The sequence below is a fragment of the Gadus morhua genome, chromosome 12 (genome assembly GCF_902167405.1).
Source record: "Gadus morhua chromosome 12, gadMor3.0, whole genome shotgun sequence".
NCBI classification, from domain to species: Eukaryota; Metazoa; Chordata; class Actinopteri; order Gadiformes; family Gadidae; genus Gadus; species Gadus morhua.
Window position 1 is genome coordinate 11,394,969 of NC_044059.1, and position 17,622 is coordinate 11,412,590.

Below are 17,622 nucleotides of genomic sequence, written 5' to 3' on the forward strand. Positions count from 1 at the left end.
TTAGTCGTACACGCCCTCTTACAGATCTAATTGTGTGTGTGTCTGTTTTTGCGCGTGTGTGTGTGTCTCTGTGTGTGTGTGTGTGTGTGTGTGTGTGTGTGTGTGTGTGTGTGTCTGTGTGTGTGTGTGTGTGTGTGTGTGTGTGTGTGTGTGTGTCTGTCTCTGTGTGTGTGTGTGTCTCTGTGTGTGTGTGTGTGCGCTTGTCTCCGTGTGTGCACCACCCTCCCACCCCCCCAGGGGGTGAAGCGCTGCAGCCCCGTCACCGGCTGTGAGGAGTACTTCTACCCCCCGTGGCGGCGGCTCCTGTTCAGGTGGCTGGTCAGCCTGCCCGTCTGCCTGCTCTGCCTCTGCGTCGTCTTCCTGGCCATGCTGGTCTGCTTCGAGCTGCAGGTCAGACCCCCCCCGGCCCCCCACCCTGGCTCCCCACCCCCGGCCCCCCACCTGGACCCCACCCCGGCCCCCCACCCGGCCCCCCACAGTGGACCCTCCAGCACGGTCACCTAGCTTAGCAGAGACGCTTTGAGCCTTAGCTTAGCATAGACAGTGGTGGACATTTCTTCCTCTCCTCTCCTCTCTTGTCCTCTCCCCTTCTTTTGCATGTTTAATAATCTTTTCAATAATGATGCCTTCCGCTATTATTGCTCGGTGTCATCATAAAAATACGATATCAATTTTCAATCCGGTGAAAGTGTAGTCATTACTAATAACGTTTAAACTATTACATTATTAAAACCTTAAGATGTGAGCCTTGTAAAGATAAGGTCAGACAGAAAATACATTCTCCCTCTTGGCTGGCTATCATTTAATGAATTTCACTACAATGTGCTGTAGTGCTGTAGATTGGGCCCTTGACCAAACCCCTTCTTGTTTTCCTGCAGGAGTTTGTGATGGGGATCAAAGAAATGCCAAGGCTAGCCCGCTTCATCCCCAAGATCATGCTGGCCATCACTGTGAGCGCGTGTGACGAAGTGTACAGGAAGATAGCCTTCTGGCTCAACGACATGGGTGAGCCACGACAGGAGCTCTGACGCGTCATTCATTAAAGGGGACATATTATACCACCAGGTAGGAGTGTGATTAGCCGTTAAACGCCGTTTTGGAAATCGGCCTCTTCTGACATCACAAGTGGGCGTGTCCACCTAGATGTACGACAGGTAGATGAGAAACGTTTGTTACAGTCCACCGGGTAGGCTGGTAGACTGATCTATCCGGCACACATCTAGGTGGACACGCCCACTTGTGATGTCAGAAGAGCCAGATTTTCTAAACTCACACCTGGTTGCATGTCATGGGACCTTTAACAATGGTCGTCTTTGGACACAACCACACTCAAAACCCCCAGGACCAAGCTCCGAACCTGGGGAAACAGGGCCGTCTCAGTGGCCGCACCCTCCCTATGGAACTCCCTTTCCCAACCCCATCGGACAGGCTAACACTCTCCCTTCATTTAAACAACCCCTCAAAACCCACCTCCTTTAAGAGTGCTGTCACCACATAACCTCCTTCCCTTTTCTCCCCTTCCTCCTTTTTTTAAATCTTTTTACTAATGTACGTTTTTATTAAATGTTACATTTTGTGATCACTCAATAGAGCGTCTTTTGCAAGTATTTAGAAAAGCGCTGTACAAATCGAATGTATTCTTATTGTTGTTACTATTAATCCACAACAAGAAAGAACATCGTTCTCGGAGCGTAAGGCGATACCGTAGGTCATTCTATATCAGCCGTCAAAGTACTGTCAGGAGAAAGGGCAGGTGGTGGATGTCATGCAGGGAGACGCTTGATGCTGATGTGACTGTGTTCCTACAGAAAACTACAGACTCCAGAGTGCCTATGAGAAACATCTCATCATCAAAATGGTTCTTGTGAGTGTTCACCTATCACGTATTCAACTGAAAAATTGAAATATTAAGTGCTATAATAAGCCTACGTTTGTTTTCTCACCAACAAAAAAACTGACCACATTCTCTGTCTCTCTGTTCCTCTCTCTCTGTCTCCCTCTCTTGCAGTTTCAGTTTGTAAATTCTTATCTTAGCCTTTTCTACATCGGGTTCTACCTCAAAGACATGGAGCGTCTGAAAGAGGTAGGAGACACCAGAGCATCGGAGCGTTCAGCGCCTGTACTCTCTGTTTCTGTGTGCACCACTGTCCCATCCATCCATCCATCCATCCATCCATCCATCCATCCATCCATCCATCCATCCATCCATCATTTCATTCATTAATATTCATGTCTGCACCATGTTTGTCCTTGGTCTGTTTCTTCTCTTTACTTTCTGCATGCGTTGGGAGGGATGGATGGATTGAGCCACACAATTGTGTCCTGTTTTTCGGCAGAATTTACTTTGGTTTCGTCCAAGTCAGAATCACTGCTTTATGGCTACATGCCGATGCAGTCTGTCCCCTGATGTAGGGATACTTCAATGAGGTGAAGCCTTAATATAACGAATGACAGTTTCCATAGCATAGTATAGCGTAGCAAAACATAGTATAGTACGGCATTGAATAGTTGAATCATAGTCTAGGGTTACTGGATGGGGCACCCTCTTCTATTCGTCTAAAATAAAATTGTGAATTCTTTGTCTGCTTGCTATTTTTTCTTTCTAGTGTCAGTTGTTCTCAATTTCCTGTGCTTCGGCATTCAGTTGTTTGCAATCCAATGTTGTATGTATTCATGGCTCTCTCTCATTCTACCTCTGTCTCTCTGCCTGACTGTCTCTCTCTCTTTTTTTCTCTCTCCCCTTTCTCTGTCTCTCTCTGTATCTCTGTTTGTCCGTCTTTGTCTGTCTGTCTGTCTGTCTGTCTGTCTGTCTGTCTGTCTGTCTGTCTGTCTGTCTGTCTCTCTGTCTGTCTCTCTGTCTGTCTCTCTGTCTCTCTGTCTCTCTCTCTTCAGATGCTGGCCACCCTTCTCATCATCCGCCAGTTCCTCCAGAACGTGAAGGAGGTGCTGCAGCCTTACTTGTACGAGCGCCAGAAGCTGTACGACCTCACCCCCCGGGCCCTGTGGGAGCTCTTCTCCTCAGCGCTGCTCAAGTACGCCCGGCTGGCCGCAGGAAAGCCCCAGGCTTCTCCCAGCGACCAGGCCGCACTGGGCCCCGGCCTCAGAGGCCAGAGAGCGGGCCAGGGACAAGCAGAAAGAAGGTGAAATATGAAAAATAATAATAAAAAATATATATATTATTTAAATAATATAATAGTAAATATATATGAATTTACTTCCAGGCAAGGTACAACAATGTCATTTTCCATCTCCTTTTTTTGTTATTTACAATTGGCCGCCCGTTAACTCAGAAAACATCTCAAGAGATTTTATACTGTTCTTTTTTCTTTTGATTCATTGGACAAAGTTTGAGGTTTTCATTACTTTCTTCCCGGAACGTTATATAAAAATGTACTGTAATGTTAACAAGGTTAACAATGCAACACAACGTTCTCCAACTCAAAGGCGTGGGGAAGGAAAACTTTTTGTATTGCGGTGGCGGCACCGGAGGAGACGAGAGACGATATCTCCGTTCTTTGATTGGAGCGAGGGAAACGAGTCCCTAAAGTCACGCTCGGGACTGGATATCATTAAAGACTCCTTCGGTCTCCACAGGGCGGGGAAAACCTGCTTTTAGCTTTGAAACCCCTCCGCTGTGGAACCATGTGCAGGGCTGTCTACAGCGACACATGTCTGAGTCACTCAGTTTACAGAGATGATCTCGATATTAAATTGCATGTTGTGTGTAGGGTTAGAATTGAATTGTTTGTTTATTTCCTACATATTGTTGTGTGTGTTTGAGGAAATGTCGGAACAACAGGCTCTCTTCTAAAAGACGAATCTGAGCGGGAATTCCTGTTTCGAAGCAAGGCTCGTGAAATCCTTCCTGTTTTGAACGGATGTGCGTTGCGGCGGGGGGTGTGTCCTGGCAGGGAGAAGAAGTGTCTGAACGGGGGCTGCGGGGTCCCGGATGAGGAGGAGGGGGGCGCGGACCGGGACGAGGCAGACAGCGGGCGCTTCAGCGAGGGGGAGACGGAGGAGGAGAGCCTGATGGACTGCGGGCTGAAGCTCAGGAAGGTCAGCTTCATCGAGAAGGTGAGCGCCCTGCGCGCCGCACTGACGCACGCTGGTCCGTCGTAGGGCTGGGCGATCAATCAAATTTTGATCGCGGTTTCGATTTTAGCGTTAAACGATCACAACATTAACATAATCAATTTTTTCGATTTTTTTGATTTTATTTATTTTTGAAATTATTTATTTTTGAAATCATTTTTTATAGAAAGGGCAGAACAGCTGGATACATATATTTACATTATTTTAGATTGGAACATTTTCTTTTTGACCATTTTGTGTATTTTTTTAAGGCGACATTTCAAAGCTCTCAGTTATAAAGGTTTTTTTGGGAGAGACATGCTGAATAAATACAAGTTTTCAAACTCAAAAATAATCGTTTTATTAATCGTGATTTCAATATTGACCAAAACAATCTGGATAATGATTTTTCCCATAATCGAGCAGCCCTAGTCTGTCGTCTGTCGTGGGTCTGGAGGACTCGCACTCCCTCTGCTGTTTGTTTCCAGGTCCTTCTTCGACCACTTCGCTCGTTTTATATCATTATGCGTGTGGAACACTCGTACAGTTCCCTCAAAGGATCTCTGTCCCTCCCCCTTCTCTGACTCCCCTCCTCATCTCTCCTCTCCTCTCCTCTCTCTCCTCTCGACTGGTGTTGCACTGATACTTAGGCTCTGGTTTTGGGCGTTTCTTTTCAGTAGTGCTGTCTGAATGGGTTTGCAATCACAAAGGATCTCGCTTATCACCAGCCACGCGTCTGCACCCGGGGAAGGAGAACCCAACCCCAGCACAGCTCGGGGATTGGTTTGTCTCTAGTTAAACACTTCTGTCTGCGTAGCGTAGCAGAGTATTACAAAGAAGCATAAGCCAAGAGTATGAAGGAATTATTGGTGCTAAACGCCTGTGACAATTGAATTTGTAGTTGTATAAAATAAAAATAGAAACTCACACGCGTGTGCCGTTCAATTTGAAGTCACAGAGAAAGATGCTTCCGCAGTTGTAAACTTGTAAAACCTATTCTGCGAATCAAAAATTAAGATCTCGCACGCTCACAGTATCGCGACAGTTGCTGCCGTGAATTTGTCGCGAAACGCACAAGGCCCGGCCTCCCCCTTTTAGGAACGATGTAGTCCCGCCCCTTACCTGCCGGCTCCTCCCCCTCCAGGTGGAGCGGCGGGCCTGCAGCGGCCCCCCCATCGACGACAGCTTCCTGGAGGAGGGCAGCCCCACCATGGTGGAGCAGGGCATGGCCTCCGTCTTCCAGATGTGCGACGACGACGACGACAACGGCGTCCACGACATCAAGGAGCCGCACCACGCCGGGGGGGGCGGGGCCACGACGGGGGTGGGGGCAGGGGGGGCGGAGCACGGGGGGGCGCGGCAGAGGAAGCAGGGGCGGGGGGGCCCGGAGAGGGCGGAGCCGAGGGCCAAGCGGGAGTCGTGGATCGACCCACCGGAGGAGCGGGAGAACAAGACGCTGACGCAGGCGGAGGTGGAGAGCTGCATGCAGACCTACGAGGTAGGGGGGGGCACGGGGCCCGGGGCCTCTCTTCTAAAAGGGAGCCTTAAAGGGGTGATATCGAGCCGCCATGTCACTCAAGCAGAGGAAAAGGCAGGCTTTGTAGCGGCTAATCACGCTCACACCCGGTGGCATGATGTCGTAATATCACCCCTTTAAAGGAACCCTCGTTGCGTTCAATCAATGAAACGCCCATATCCGTATAACATCAGAGCATTTAGCAGATGCTTTTATCCAAAGCGACTTAGGCCCAATCCCATTTCTACCCCTTACCCCTCCCCCTTGATTTGAAGGGGGAAGGGGTGAGGGGTAGAAATGGGATTGGGCCTTAGGCCCAATCCCATTTCTACCCCTTACGCCTTCTCCTTACCCCTTCCCCTTACCCCTTCAAAACAAGGGGGAGGGGTAAGGGGAAGGGGTAAGGGGTAGAAATGGGATTGGTCCTTACAGTGGTTAATTCACACATTCTCGTGTTCACACACCGACGGCCACGCAAGGCGACAGCCAGCTCGTCAGGAGCCGTCAGGGTGAGGTAAATGGTGTATTCCCCCCTCCTCTCAGGACACGTTCGGGGACTACCAGGAGATGTTCGTCCAGTTCGGCTACGTGGTGCTGTTCTCCTCGGCCTTCCCGCTGGCCGCTCTGTGCGCGCTCATCAACAACATCATCGAGATCCGCAGCGACGCCTTCAAGCTCTGCAGCGGCCTGCAGAGGCCCTTCGGCCAGAGGGTGGAGTGCATCGGCCAATGGCAGGTCAGACGCACGGGGTTTCTGATTGGCCGATGTGTGGGTCAGACACACGGTTGGGGGGGTCAGGGATCCTATTGGCCGATTCAGGGTGCCCTCGGGTCACCCGCAGAATGTGTTCTTGAGACGGGTTGTGTGTCCGACGGCAGGGAGGGACGAGGGGAATTGTTATTGGAGAGGAGATAGCTTGCAGCCCCGCTGGCTCCGCCCCCCACGCCTTACATGGACTTCCTCCCTGAACGAGGCAAGATGTCTCCCTTCAATAACGATTCCCCTCACCCCTCCCTGTATTCTGCCTCGATGGATTAATTGAGCTGGAGGAGAGTAAAATAATAACTAAAAAAAATAAAACAGACAAAGGGTACACAAGTTGTGCATTTTTATTTGACTGAATTAAACGTAAGGTTTGACCTAGCTGCTTCTTCTCCCTCCTCAGACGGCCATGGAGGCCATGGGTCTGATCGCCATCATCGTCAACTGTTACCTGATTGGACAGTGCGGCCAGCTCCAGCGTCTCTTCCCCTGGCTCAGCCCCGAGATGGCCATCATCTCCATCGTCATCCTGGAGGTACACCCCCCCCACCCCCCCACCATATACCAGTCCCTCTTCAATCCGCCCTATAGAGTCGTGGTTTGGCAGACGTTAATACATTGAGCTTTGCCTGACTGTTAGATGGTAGTTGTGCTAGACTGCTCTGTCCTCCACTTAATTGTATTCACATCTCAGAGACAAAGGAGGATTCTGAGTCAGTAGTGTAGGCTTTGGGAGCTCACTGTACCTTTTTTGTTTCTTGAAGAGCCAGTGAACCCACTGTTTCAGCTGTGATTCAAACACAGAGATTTCAATAAACTGGGTACTAATTTCAGCAACACTTATACAATGACATAGAATACCTTGTTGACGATCATATAAGACAAATGACAAAGAGAAAACAGTTTTCAGTTCACTAGCTCTTTAAGGCAATTCCATATTCACAGTACTTTGACCGCCAAATGAGCAATACACACAACCGTGGGAAAATGTAGATCAACGTAATGCCCTGCCTTAAGGCTCCTTCATCCAAAGCAACAGCACAGGTTTACAACGTTTGTTTGTGATACTATTAGCTCTAGTAGCGCACAGAGCTCAAAATAACCCTTCAAACGGCGGCGGAGGCGTTGCTATATGTGGACACAGGTGGACAGCCTGGAGCTCTGTCCTGGCCCGGTAATGCAGCCAGGCCTGGGAGAGAGATCATGTTGTGACCCAAATCTAGTTTTGGGTTACAACATCATAACAAATGGGTTTGATATCCCTGTTTCATTCTGAATCCACATCCTCTCCTCTGTGTGTATGTGTGTGTGTGTGTGTGTGTGTGTGTGTGTGTTTGTGTGTGCGCAGCACTTTGCGGTCCTGCTGAAGTACATCATCCACGTGTCCATCCCTGATATTCCCAACTGGGTGGAGGAGGAGATGGCCAAGCTGGAGTACCAGCGCAGAGAGGCCTTCAAGGTAAACCAGCTTTGTTATGAAATACCCTGGCTCCGGAAAAAAAACATCTTTTGGAGAGCAACCAAGTAATGAATATGAATGAAGGCTAATTTCTTAATTTCCATATGAACATAACGAGTTTATTCAGATTGGCACCGATACATTCTTAAAACATTGAAACAAATGTACAAAATAAGGCACACACACACGCACGCACGCACGCACGCACGCACGCACGCACGCACGCACGCACGCACGCACGCACGCACGCACGCACGCACGCACGCACGCACGCACGCACGCACGCACGCACGCACGCACACACACACACACACACACACACACACCTTGTTTTAACTGCTGGGATCCTTTGCTCACCTCCTACCACTAAACTACATTTCCCATAAACCCTATCCATCACCATCCATTCATTAAAACCTTGTTCCGCCCACAACATTCACCGCCTGTGGTGATTGGACGAGGATCACCCCCCCCCCGAGCGCCTGTTCGGCCACCTGATTGGCCGTCTCTCCTGTCGTTGCAGAAGCACGAGCGGCAGGCGCAGCAGCACTACCAGCAGCTGCAGCGGCGCAAGCGCGAGGAGGAGGAGCGGCAGCGGCAGGCGGAGCACGCCGCCCGCCGCGAGAGGGAGCGCGGCGAGGGCAAGGGGGGGGACGGCGCCTCCGGGGGCGGCGGCGGCGGCGGGGGGGACCACCACCATGACAAGTCCCATGGCAGCAAGTCCCGCTCGTCCGGCGGGGGCGGGGCCAGTGGAGGAGGAGGAGGCGGCGGCGGCGGCGGGAGCGGCGAGAAGCCCAAGCGGCCCAGCTCGCTGCTGGCCAACAACAACGTGATGAAGCTCAAGCAGATCATGCCGCTGCAGGGCAAGTTCTCGTCGGGCGCCGGTGCCCGCTCGCCCCAGTCGCCCACGGGCGCCGAGCCCAAGCTGCCGGGCTTCCTGAGCTTCAAGTTCCTCAAGTCGCCCGAGAACAGGAAGGAGGTCGCCGCCGCCGCCGTGACATCTTCCTCTTCGTCGTCGTCCTCGGTGTCCGGGAGCGGCTCCCAGGAGCGCTCCCAGTCGCCCAGCAAGGCCTTCAACCCCGGAAAACTCTTTAACTTCGGGAAGACGGAGGGCGGGGCCTGTGTGAACGGAGGCTCCTCCTCCTCCGACGGCGGCGGCCGGCTGCCGTCCCGGGCGGACTTGAACGGCGTGCCGGACGAGATCCCGGCGCCGGGGTGCAACGGGGGGCCGGAGAACGGCCACCCCTCCTCCGACCCGGACCACAAAGCCTAGGAGGGACCCCGAGGTCCGGGTCCCGTCCGCGGCGGAGCAGCGAGGCGCTTACTGTGAAAAGGGGGAGGAGACACGCGACCCCGCGCCGGAACAGGGGAGTGTCCGCGCCCGGGCAGCAGAACCACGACGAGGAGGGAGGGGGCTAGGAGGGAGGGGGCTAGGAGGGGAGGGGACGAGGAGGTGGGGGACAAGGAGGAGGGGAAGGGGAGGAAAGATGGTTCGGCTGCAGTGGAATGCTTTTATTTTCCTTTTTTTGGCTGATGGACAAAAACACACACGAGTCGTCCCGGGAAAAAGACATAAGCCCTGCTGTCATGCCCCCAAACGCACACGAGGAACACACACGCATGCACGCACTCACGCGACACACATGCACGCACACACACACACACACAGAGACACACACGCACATAGACACACTCACATAGACACACACGTCTGCAATACATAAAGAAATGCATGAGCTGCGTTTCGGATCTTTTGAAGCCTTTAAAGCGCCGAGAGCTGTACTTCTTGGTTTTCTGGGGGTCAAACATGTTAAGTGTCTCTGTGGCCCTGCCACTAGAATACGACCAGAGTGAAGGGAGAACAGGAAGGAAACGCAGGTTAAATCAGCTAACACTGAGCACTGCTAGCTCAAATTAAACCGATTTATAATTAGATAATATCAGTCTCATTTTTAACTTTGAGGGAATCCTGGACCCTTCACTTTTATACTTAAGTGTAAATTTAGGACAAGCAATATCAATCTGCGTTTTAATCCCAAACTGTTCTGCAAAATTTGATCAATCATCACACAAACCCCCAAAACCATAACACGGTGGCTTTTTAAACCACTCTTTAGGAGTTCTAGTTTATTTTGAAGGTACTAGCTTTCTCAACAGCATCACATCCCAGCATCACAAACCCTCATTCACATCAAGAGGCAATATCAGAGTCCTTCTGACGGGGCTGGGGAGAGAAACCGCTTCCTAGAGAACTCTGTCGTTTCAAATCAATACGCAGAAGGGTGTGGGGGAGGGGGGGGGGGGGGTCGAGGCTGGGAAGATTTCCTCATCAGGGCCTGTGGGCGTGGCTTTGAGTGAAACTTTCCGATGAAGGTGTGTGTTTGTTTGTATGTACGGGGGGGGGGGTAACATTTGCACTAAATCCAAACACCCTGCTCAGTAGAACCCCATCTTTCTGCGTGGGGGGGGGGGGGGGGGGGGCTCATAGCATTATGCAAGAGTTTCTTTAAACCGTCATTACACAGACAATGCTGTTGTTGACAAAGCAGTTTTTTATTTTGTTATTTTATGATTGTAGCTCTGATTTACTTTGAACTACATTTTTATACATACCGTTTCCTGTATTCCTTGCAATGTATGGGGTTACTTTCTCTCTTCTTTTTTTTTTACCAAAACAGTGCTTTTTTTATATTTGTTTCAGTAAAGTGAACTATACAGAATAATGTGTTCATGTCATTGGATATAAATGCGGTATATGAACTATCATTTAGTCACTACCTTACCACTATTTCGGTTCCGTAGTGTCTCCAGCAGGGGGGGCAATAGAGCTGCAAATGAATCGTTGCCCAGCGAAATGTTTCGTCCAATCAGTTGATGGGGTTTAAGATGCGTAAAACCCCAGCGTCTCTATGAATGAAATGCAGTGGTGAGGGGACACACAAACACATACACACACAGTCACAGACACACACACAAACACAGAGGGGCTGTTGCACTGCAAAGTTTAGCAACGGAAATGTAAACTATGCATCTCCTGACCCTCGCCTCTGACAGACTTCTTTGCAATAACACGGTTGTTGTGGGGGACTTCACTGTCCTACTCATGTCTAGGTTAGCGGTCGCAGTCCTGTTTCTCTACGATGCCTAGTTGCAGTACCTGTATCGATGTGTTCCCTCGATGGTTTCCATCTGTGTTACTGGTAGGTCATCATTTGAGAAGGCACAGACCTATGGTTCAAAAGATGAGGGAAAGCCCTTGACTTAACATCCAGCTGCATAAACATTCACCCATCTCTCTCCCTCTGTTTCTTAATGGGGGCTATGGTGAACACAGAGGCAATCAACATGTTCCGCTCCATCACACCCCCTTCCTCTATCAGATGTTTGTCTCTTCAGCTTTGCAGCCAAACTTTACAATATCGAAGTTGTCTAACATCTTTTAACACAGTAAAGCAAAACCATTTTTCAATGCAATAAGGGAAAAAATGGCTTTCGTTTATCGTCTTGTTTTTCCACATTTGAAAGTCATTGTCATGATTGTATATTGGGTAGAGCGAGCGCCTCTCCTATTCCACCTCCCTGTCATGTAGGACCCATCTCCCTGATCACAGACAGCCCAGTGTGACTGTCCTCGGCTGAGCTTAGGACTTTGAGCAGGACTTGTCAATAACATCGTTCACTCCTACAGCTTTCGCCCTCTTCAGTTAGGTTACAATGTGATCATTGTTATTCCGACGGGGATGATTGACCTAAGACGTGAGGAAGAGTGCTAATTAGCGTTCTCAGTCACGGTCTCGGTGCTCTAACGCGTGATCTTACTCCCGTCACAAAGACATAACGTTCAAAAGCTAGTTTAGACTAAACTGACACCGCCGAACCCCCCTAACACTCGCTACTCTGCAGAGGTCTCTGTGTCGACGGCTGAGAACCACCGTGAGTGGCCGTCCCCGGATTCAATATCAGCTGTTTCTGTTTCTGTTTTCTGGTCGTTTCTGTGTGTAACCACGGTGTGCGCGCTCCGTTTGCGCTCCGGAGCAGGTGGGGTGGAGGCGGTGGGTGGGGGTCCCGGGAGCCTGGTTGGTGGGACGCGGTCCACGGCGGTTTGGTGGCCGTTGGAGCTGAAGACGTCTGCGTGAAAGCAGCGCTTACGGAAAACCTATCATATGCTCTTCCAATGTACCACTGTACAAAAAAAAACTTTTCAAGATATGATTCTGGGAAATTGGATTATTTATTTCTGTTAATTTATTTTGTCATATTTTTGTAAGACATGAGAAATAGATAATAAAATAATTTCAAAATGTATGACTTTAAAAGATTGTTCTATCCCTTGCAAATATGGACACACTTTCTCTATCATGGAAGGAAGTTAAATCTCAGGAAAGTTTCCAAACCTTCCATTAAGACGTATGGGAAATGTATAGCTGGTTTTCAATCATTCAGTGGCCATTGGCATAGGCCTACGTTGTAGATTGTGTGCTTTAATGATTTGTCTATTCCTGAACTTGATTCTACTTGAACTTGATGCTAACAAGATGCTAAATACTAACCTGGGATTTATTCTGTCTGAACAAGGTTATTAATATTTAATTTGAGATATTGTATCTATAAAGTCGGATTTGTATTGTACATCAAGTTATATGTGGAAAAACGCATTCATTATAACAATTACATCATCGTAGGCGAATCACCGGTGTCGCTCGAGTCGTAACACTACCGTAATTACCGTAATGCGTGTCCCTCAAAGCACAAATTATGAGTCTGCTCTTCACGCACCGTGGCACATAGTGAGCAGACCATAATTAGTGTTTTGAGCGACACGGGTTTATTATACGATGATGCGTCAAAGAAAAGGGGTACATCGCTCTTTAACTCTGGTCTTAAGTGGTAATTCTTCAGGCCAATTCTTAATTCATAGTAATTTGCAAAGTACTTAGGTAAATTGATTAGGCTATTAATGTAACACACACACAACCAGGGGCTATTCTCACCACAGTATCACCACACGCCTCCCTCCTACTCAGACTGTAGAAGCAGTGGCACTCCGTGGGTACCTTCAACTTCGGCGCGATAAGGAGGATTCAGTAGTGGTAGGAGAACGCGGTCTAAGATCAGTACAAGAGTTACCTGTCCACACGTGATGGAGGAATGTCAGCTGGACGCAAATGGTTGCGAAGACCTACGGTGTATCCCAGCATTAAAGTATTCAACACATTTGCGAAAAACACACTTGATAATGACTGAACCCAAACATGCTCTAAGATCTTAAAATTAAAAGAATCATAATTTCCAAGCTCAACTTTCCATGGAACTTTCTGCCGCTTTGCAACTCTAACTGTAGATAAGGAAAATAATAAATACATGACCATGAAATTAATTTCAATCCATATTTATTGCAGCAAAGCTAAAAGGAATACGTCCATTCCTAGTAAATAACATGAGGCACAGCCTAAGGAGTCGCAGAACAGTCTAACGAAGAAGCAGAAGCCTGACATGGTTCTGGGATTTAGGATCAGACACGTGTTTATATTGCATGGTTAGGAGGAAGATGAGAAACCACGGCGCCGGCCCACATCGCAGCGTCTACGGCTGTAAGACAGGAGAGGTGGCGTCGCAGTTCATTTGCTGGGCAGTGTTAATTAGATTAGAAAAAGTGCACTCAAATGCACAAATGCTTCATTTATGCACTCCAGGGCGATTCCTATAATTGTAATACCCTTAAACACCCGGGATCCGTCTACTGTAAGCCTCACTCCCCCAGCTCAGTCTCTGCCTGCCAACAGATGGGGCATCAGCCTCTTTGATTAACCGTGGCATGTATACAGATGTGTAATCACTGTGTACTCGCCCAGTCGGAAGAGCAGAGTAGAGACTGGCAGCAGACAGCCGTCATAAGACCCTGGCCCGGGGAACGGCCCGTTACAAAACGTTTGACATCGAAGGCAGAAACAATGTTTAACTTGAGAAACTACTTCTGGCTCTGGCCCTTATTCATCCGTCCTCATGAATCCGCCCTCCCCATCTACACTCTGACCCTAACATGGGTTCTTAAGTCTCCACCACCTGTGCAGTGCCTCATTGTGCAATCAGATTCAGATTCAGCGTCACTGTAACTTTAATGCTAAAAGAAAACGGGTGAAGAACTGAATCCGTTAGACCACACACCTTTTGGAGGAACCTTGGCCCATCCCCACTTGTGTTAAGACATGAGCTAAAAGGGGGCTAGCTCCAGAATTCCTCCAAAATCCCAAAACAAAACATTGACCAAAGGTAAACGTAGATGCATATTTTATATTCCAAGTTTAAAATAATAAAACGCAAACGAGCAATCTCCAATGTTGTGTGCCGTTCTTCACAGTGCAATCTTGGGTCTTTTATATTGAATGGTAAGGATATATGTGGCAGTGCCCCCTCCCTCCACAATGTGGGGCACGAGGGCTGGCAGGAAGCTCAGAGCCAAACACCAATAGCCACAATCAGATGAAAGAATTAAAACACCTCAATTCAAAAAATCTCGACGGACTCTTTCCAGTAATGTTTGACAGTATAGGTTTTGCTATCCAGCACTGGAGGTTTTTAATTACAGTGTTAATTCTGAAGTTAACTGGGGGCTGAGTCTGTCTCTCACGGTTCCAGATGCTTTCAGCATTTCCTTCCACTTGATACATACTTACATAGTTACAACTCATGCAGGCAAACCACTGCACATACGACATTTACAAAGAATAAAAAAAAAAAAACGACGCAAAAACCAGCAAAGCCGTGAAGAGCTCTACTGGTTAAGAGCTGGTCAGGGGTTCACCGGACATCCCCACGTTGCACTGTACACGTCATGTCACACAATCGGCTCATTCGTAAGACTTCTTTTGAACTTTGAGAAGGGGGCGATATCAATTTGGATCGTTTCTAATTCGGTGAATGGTTAAACCACTGGTCGAGCACACGGTGCCTAATGGTTACGGCGTCAGCGTCCTCCTTGGGTTAAGGCGTTCACACGCAGTAGTCCTGTTCACCACCATCATCATCAGACCGGGACGAGTATCAATGAGCCCACGTCCACCGAGTGGGCGGAGCCTAGCTCTAGCACGGGACGGCTCCATGCTGGGACATGTACATCGCAAATACAGAAACAACAGCGCTAAACCAGGGACCAGTCGTCATTTATATAGGCTATGCCCTGTAGACAGACAAACACACAGTCACACACACACACACACACACACACACACACACTTATGAGTCCTCATTCATCTCTTGGCTGTCTGTCCTGGCGATCTTCCTGGGCGGCGCAGGACTGTCTCCCTCCCCCTGTTCCTGTTCCCGCTTCTTGGCGGCATTCTGTTGACGAAAGAAGCGAGATGGAGAAAGTCAGACGATGCCTCAGCATTTGGTTCATGATGGTGGCAGCCTCAAGTGATACGACGGTGTGATTGGAATCCCCTTAAACTCGATGGATGCATAAGAGAACTTTACTATCCTTGAATGAATGGTTGACAAAAAAACATTTCCTGTGCGACACCTCATTGCCACTTTAAGCACATGATGACAGACTGGCAGCATTTACCAAGCATCTTTAGAGAGATAATGGGTGTTCATGATTCTTAGAGGGAAACTTCCACCTCCATCCTGATGGAACGATTTGTATGCAAATGTTCATCAAAATACGTCACTTAATTTGAGAGAGTAAAGACTCTCTAGCTGTAAGGAACATTAATACCAAAGGCCTTTTCAGCCAACTTGTCACAAGTAAAGAAGGCAACATCATTTGTGATATTATTAGAAATTATATTTCCACGACAATTAAGAAACAGTGGTTCTGTGCGTGATGTACCTTTTTGTCCCACTGCTGATGAAGATATCGCAGAAGGATGTTGGTTTTCTCTGTCACAATAACTGCAAAGGACCCAAAACACACACTTCAGCTCCTCTCCGACCAACAACATTCACACTCCACTATGTATTAATCCTTGTTTACTTTTGAACGCATGTTTCTTTTGCATGTCTTTTTTTTTTTATAGTTGTGATAAAAACAGTGACTCCCAATCCTTTTCCGGGCGATGGCTGGGACCCAACATCCCCGTCTCTTTAAATTTCTGTGTGCATTTGCCTGCCCATACTGTGATACACCCCCCCACCATCTGTCAGTGATATCAATGTCCCGGTGGGCGTAGGGTTTCCGCATCTCCGCACACTTCATTGCTTCCTTTATGTCTACGATTCGTACGTCAATCTGTTCATATGTACTAGACCTTTACAGGACCTATGCTGTGTTTAACCCAATTTTTACATAAAAATGCACCGTCAAATTTCTAGCACTTATAACAAGTCAGCAATCTCCTGCAACGCCATGTGCCCATCAGGCCAACCTACATGGGGCCCTGACCCCAAGGTGGGGGCCCTGTAGAGGGCTCAGTACTCACTCTGTTCTGAGGGGTATTCACGGGTGGGCAGGTAGACCGACGGCCTACGGTTCTGCAAAACAACAACCCAATGAACCCTTCATATCATTGCACAATACATGGTACCAGCACAATCCTCGCCCTGTCACAACCCACTGAAATGCAGACTAAAGCCTGAACGGCGACAGATGTGATTCGCAGGGGGCTACAGTACTTACAGAGGCTTTGCAAACGGAGTCTGCATGGAATCGGCTGAAGTTACTCTTGTTGTAGACAGGAAGCCCTTTCAAAAAGTCTGCCTGTGGGAAGAACATGTTGGGATGAGCAGTACCTCGAGATGCAGCAAAATGAAAGTGGATGTGTCATGCTGTATTTCCCTCGATTTGAGGATGAAATGCATTTCGGAGTCACCCCATTACATTACAAAGCATTTAACAATTATTTTAACCTGTATTTTTAGCATTCATTGTATTCATACATTAACATTCCAACACAGGCATTAACATTCCAACACAGGCAGGTAGAGTGAGTCACAGGCAGGTAGAGTGAGTTTGATTGAATCAAACCAATGTATGTGCAACCAGTGTTGAATGTCGAGTTCTCCAATGCTGTCGTCAGTAAATGAATAGGCGACGATACCAGTTTGACAACTGGATTCAGCCACCCTGAAATCACTGCCAACAGTGCCATCAGTCGGGCGTTTCCTTAACATTGAAAGCGATTGAGTACATGTTTCAATACTTGGCAGACGCGGCGTCCAAGGGAACTGTGTGTAAAACCCTTAAAAATACCAAGTGTCTAAGTGTCTAAACGCCCTGGTCAGCAGTGATACAATGAGCCCCAAGTGCCCGAATCAGGGTCCAGTGTGGCCTGGGGCTGGGGGGGGGGGGGGGGGGGCAGCCAGGGAAGATCCAGCAGGAGAGCCTAGCAGCTAGCTCCCTGAAGTTCCCAGCCGGCGTTCATGTCTCCGCGGCTTACTACGTGACACGTGTGTGCGGCTCGTCTACCGTGTCCACGGGGAAGAGTTACCTTTTCCATGGCCCTGGGAAGGAGTGATGACGCACTATCCCCGGCGTGTGTGGCGGCTGGTCCCGTGTGTCTGCTGCTGTGTTGGTCGTGATAGTAGCAAGCGGTGTGTGCGGCTAGCCGAGGTAGCCCGGGTCCTAGCCGAGGGGGCTGTTCACGGAGGTCCTTTGGTAGAACAAAACGATACACCTCAAGTGCACATCGCTCCTTTCATCCATTCGGTCCTCGAATCGATCAAACCGTTATCCCCCCGTGGCTGAATGTGTTCTACATGGGTCACAATGTGAGTTAGCTGGTGGTTAGCACTGGACTGGGCTACTCCGGCTAGCCTAGCATGATGGCTGGATGGTGGCGACGCTTTCTGAAGCCACACCCCCTCGAGTGTTGAT

General features: G+C 48.9%; 2 protein-coding genes across 4 annotated transcripts in view; one reads left to right on the top strand and one right to left on the bottom strand.

The window, feature by feature from the left end:
• ano8b (anoctamin 8b) overlaps positions 1-12,111 on the top strand; it is a 39,498-nt gene extending 27,387 nt beyond the window's left edge. For all 3 annotated transcript variants that reach the window (XM_030372503.1, XM_030372504.1, XM_030372505.1), the window contains exons 9-19: positions 238-390; positions 879-1,005; positions 1,809-1,864; positions 2,009-2,083; positions 2,893-3,140; positions 3,912-4,074; positions 5,216-5,569; positions 6,131-6,322; positions 6,753-6,884; positions 7,698-7,808; positions 8,332-12,111. In XM_030372503.1, the coding sequence (XP_030228363.1) occupies positions 238-390; positions 879-1,005; positions 1,809-1,864; positions 2,009-2,083; positions 2,893-3,140; positions 3,912-4,074; positions 5,216-5,569; positions 6,131-6,322; positions 6,753-6,884; positions 7,698-7,808; positions 8,332-9,081 (2,361 nt within the window). In that variant the 3' untranslated portion in view covers positions 9,082-12,111. The remainder of the gene's footprint in view (positions 1-237; positions 391-878; positions 1,006-1,808; positions 1,865-2,008; positions 2,084-2,892; positions 3,141-3,911; positions 4,075-5,215; positions 5,570-6,130; positions 6,323-6,752; positions 6,885-7,697; positions 7,809-8,331) is intronic.
• A 1,070-nt stretch (positions 12,112-13,181) lies between these two features.
• Positions 13,182-17,622, bottom strand: LOC115555568 (DET1- and DDB1-associated protein 1). The gene is made up of 5 exons (XM_030372506.1): positions 17,237-17,622; positions 16,426-16,506; positions 16,229-16,280; positions 15,640-15,701; positions 13,182-15,146 (listed from the first exon to the last, which is right to left on the bottom strand). Exons 1-5 carry the CDS (start codon positions 17,243-17,245, stop codon positions 15,042-15,044), a joined length of 309 nt encoding a protein of 102 aa, XP_030228366.1. The 5' UTR covers positions 17,246-17,622; the 3' UTR covers positions 13,182-15,041.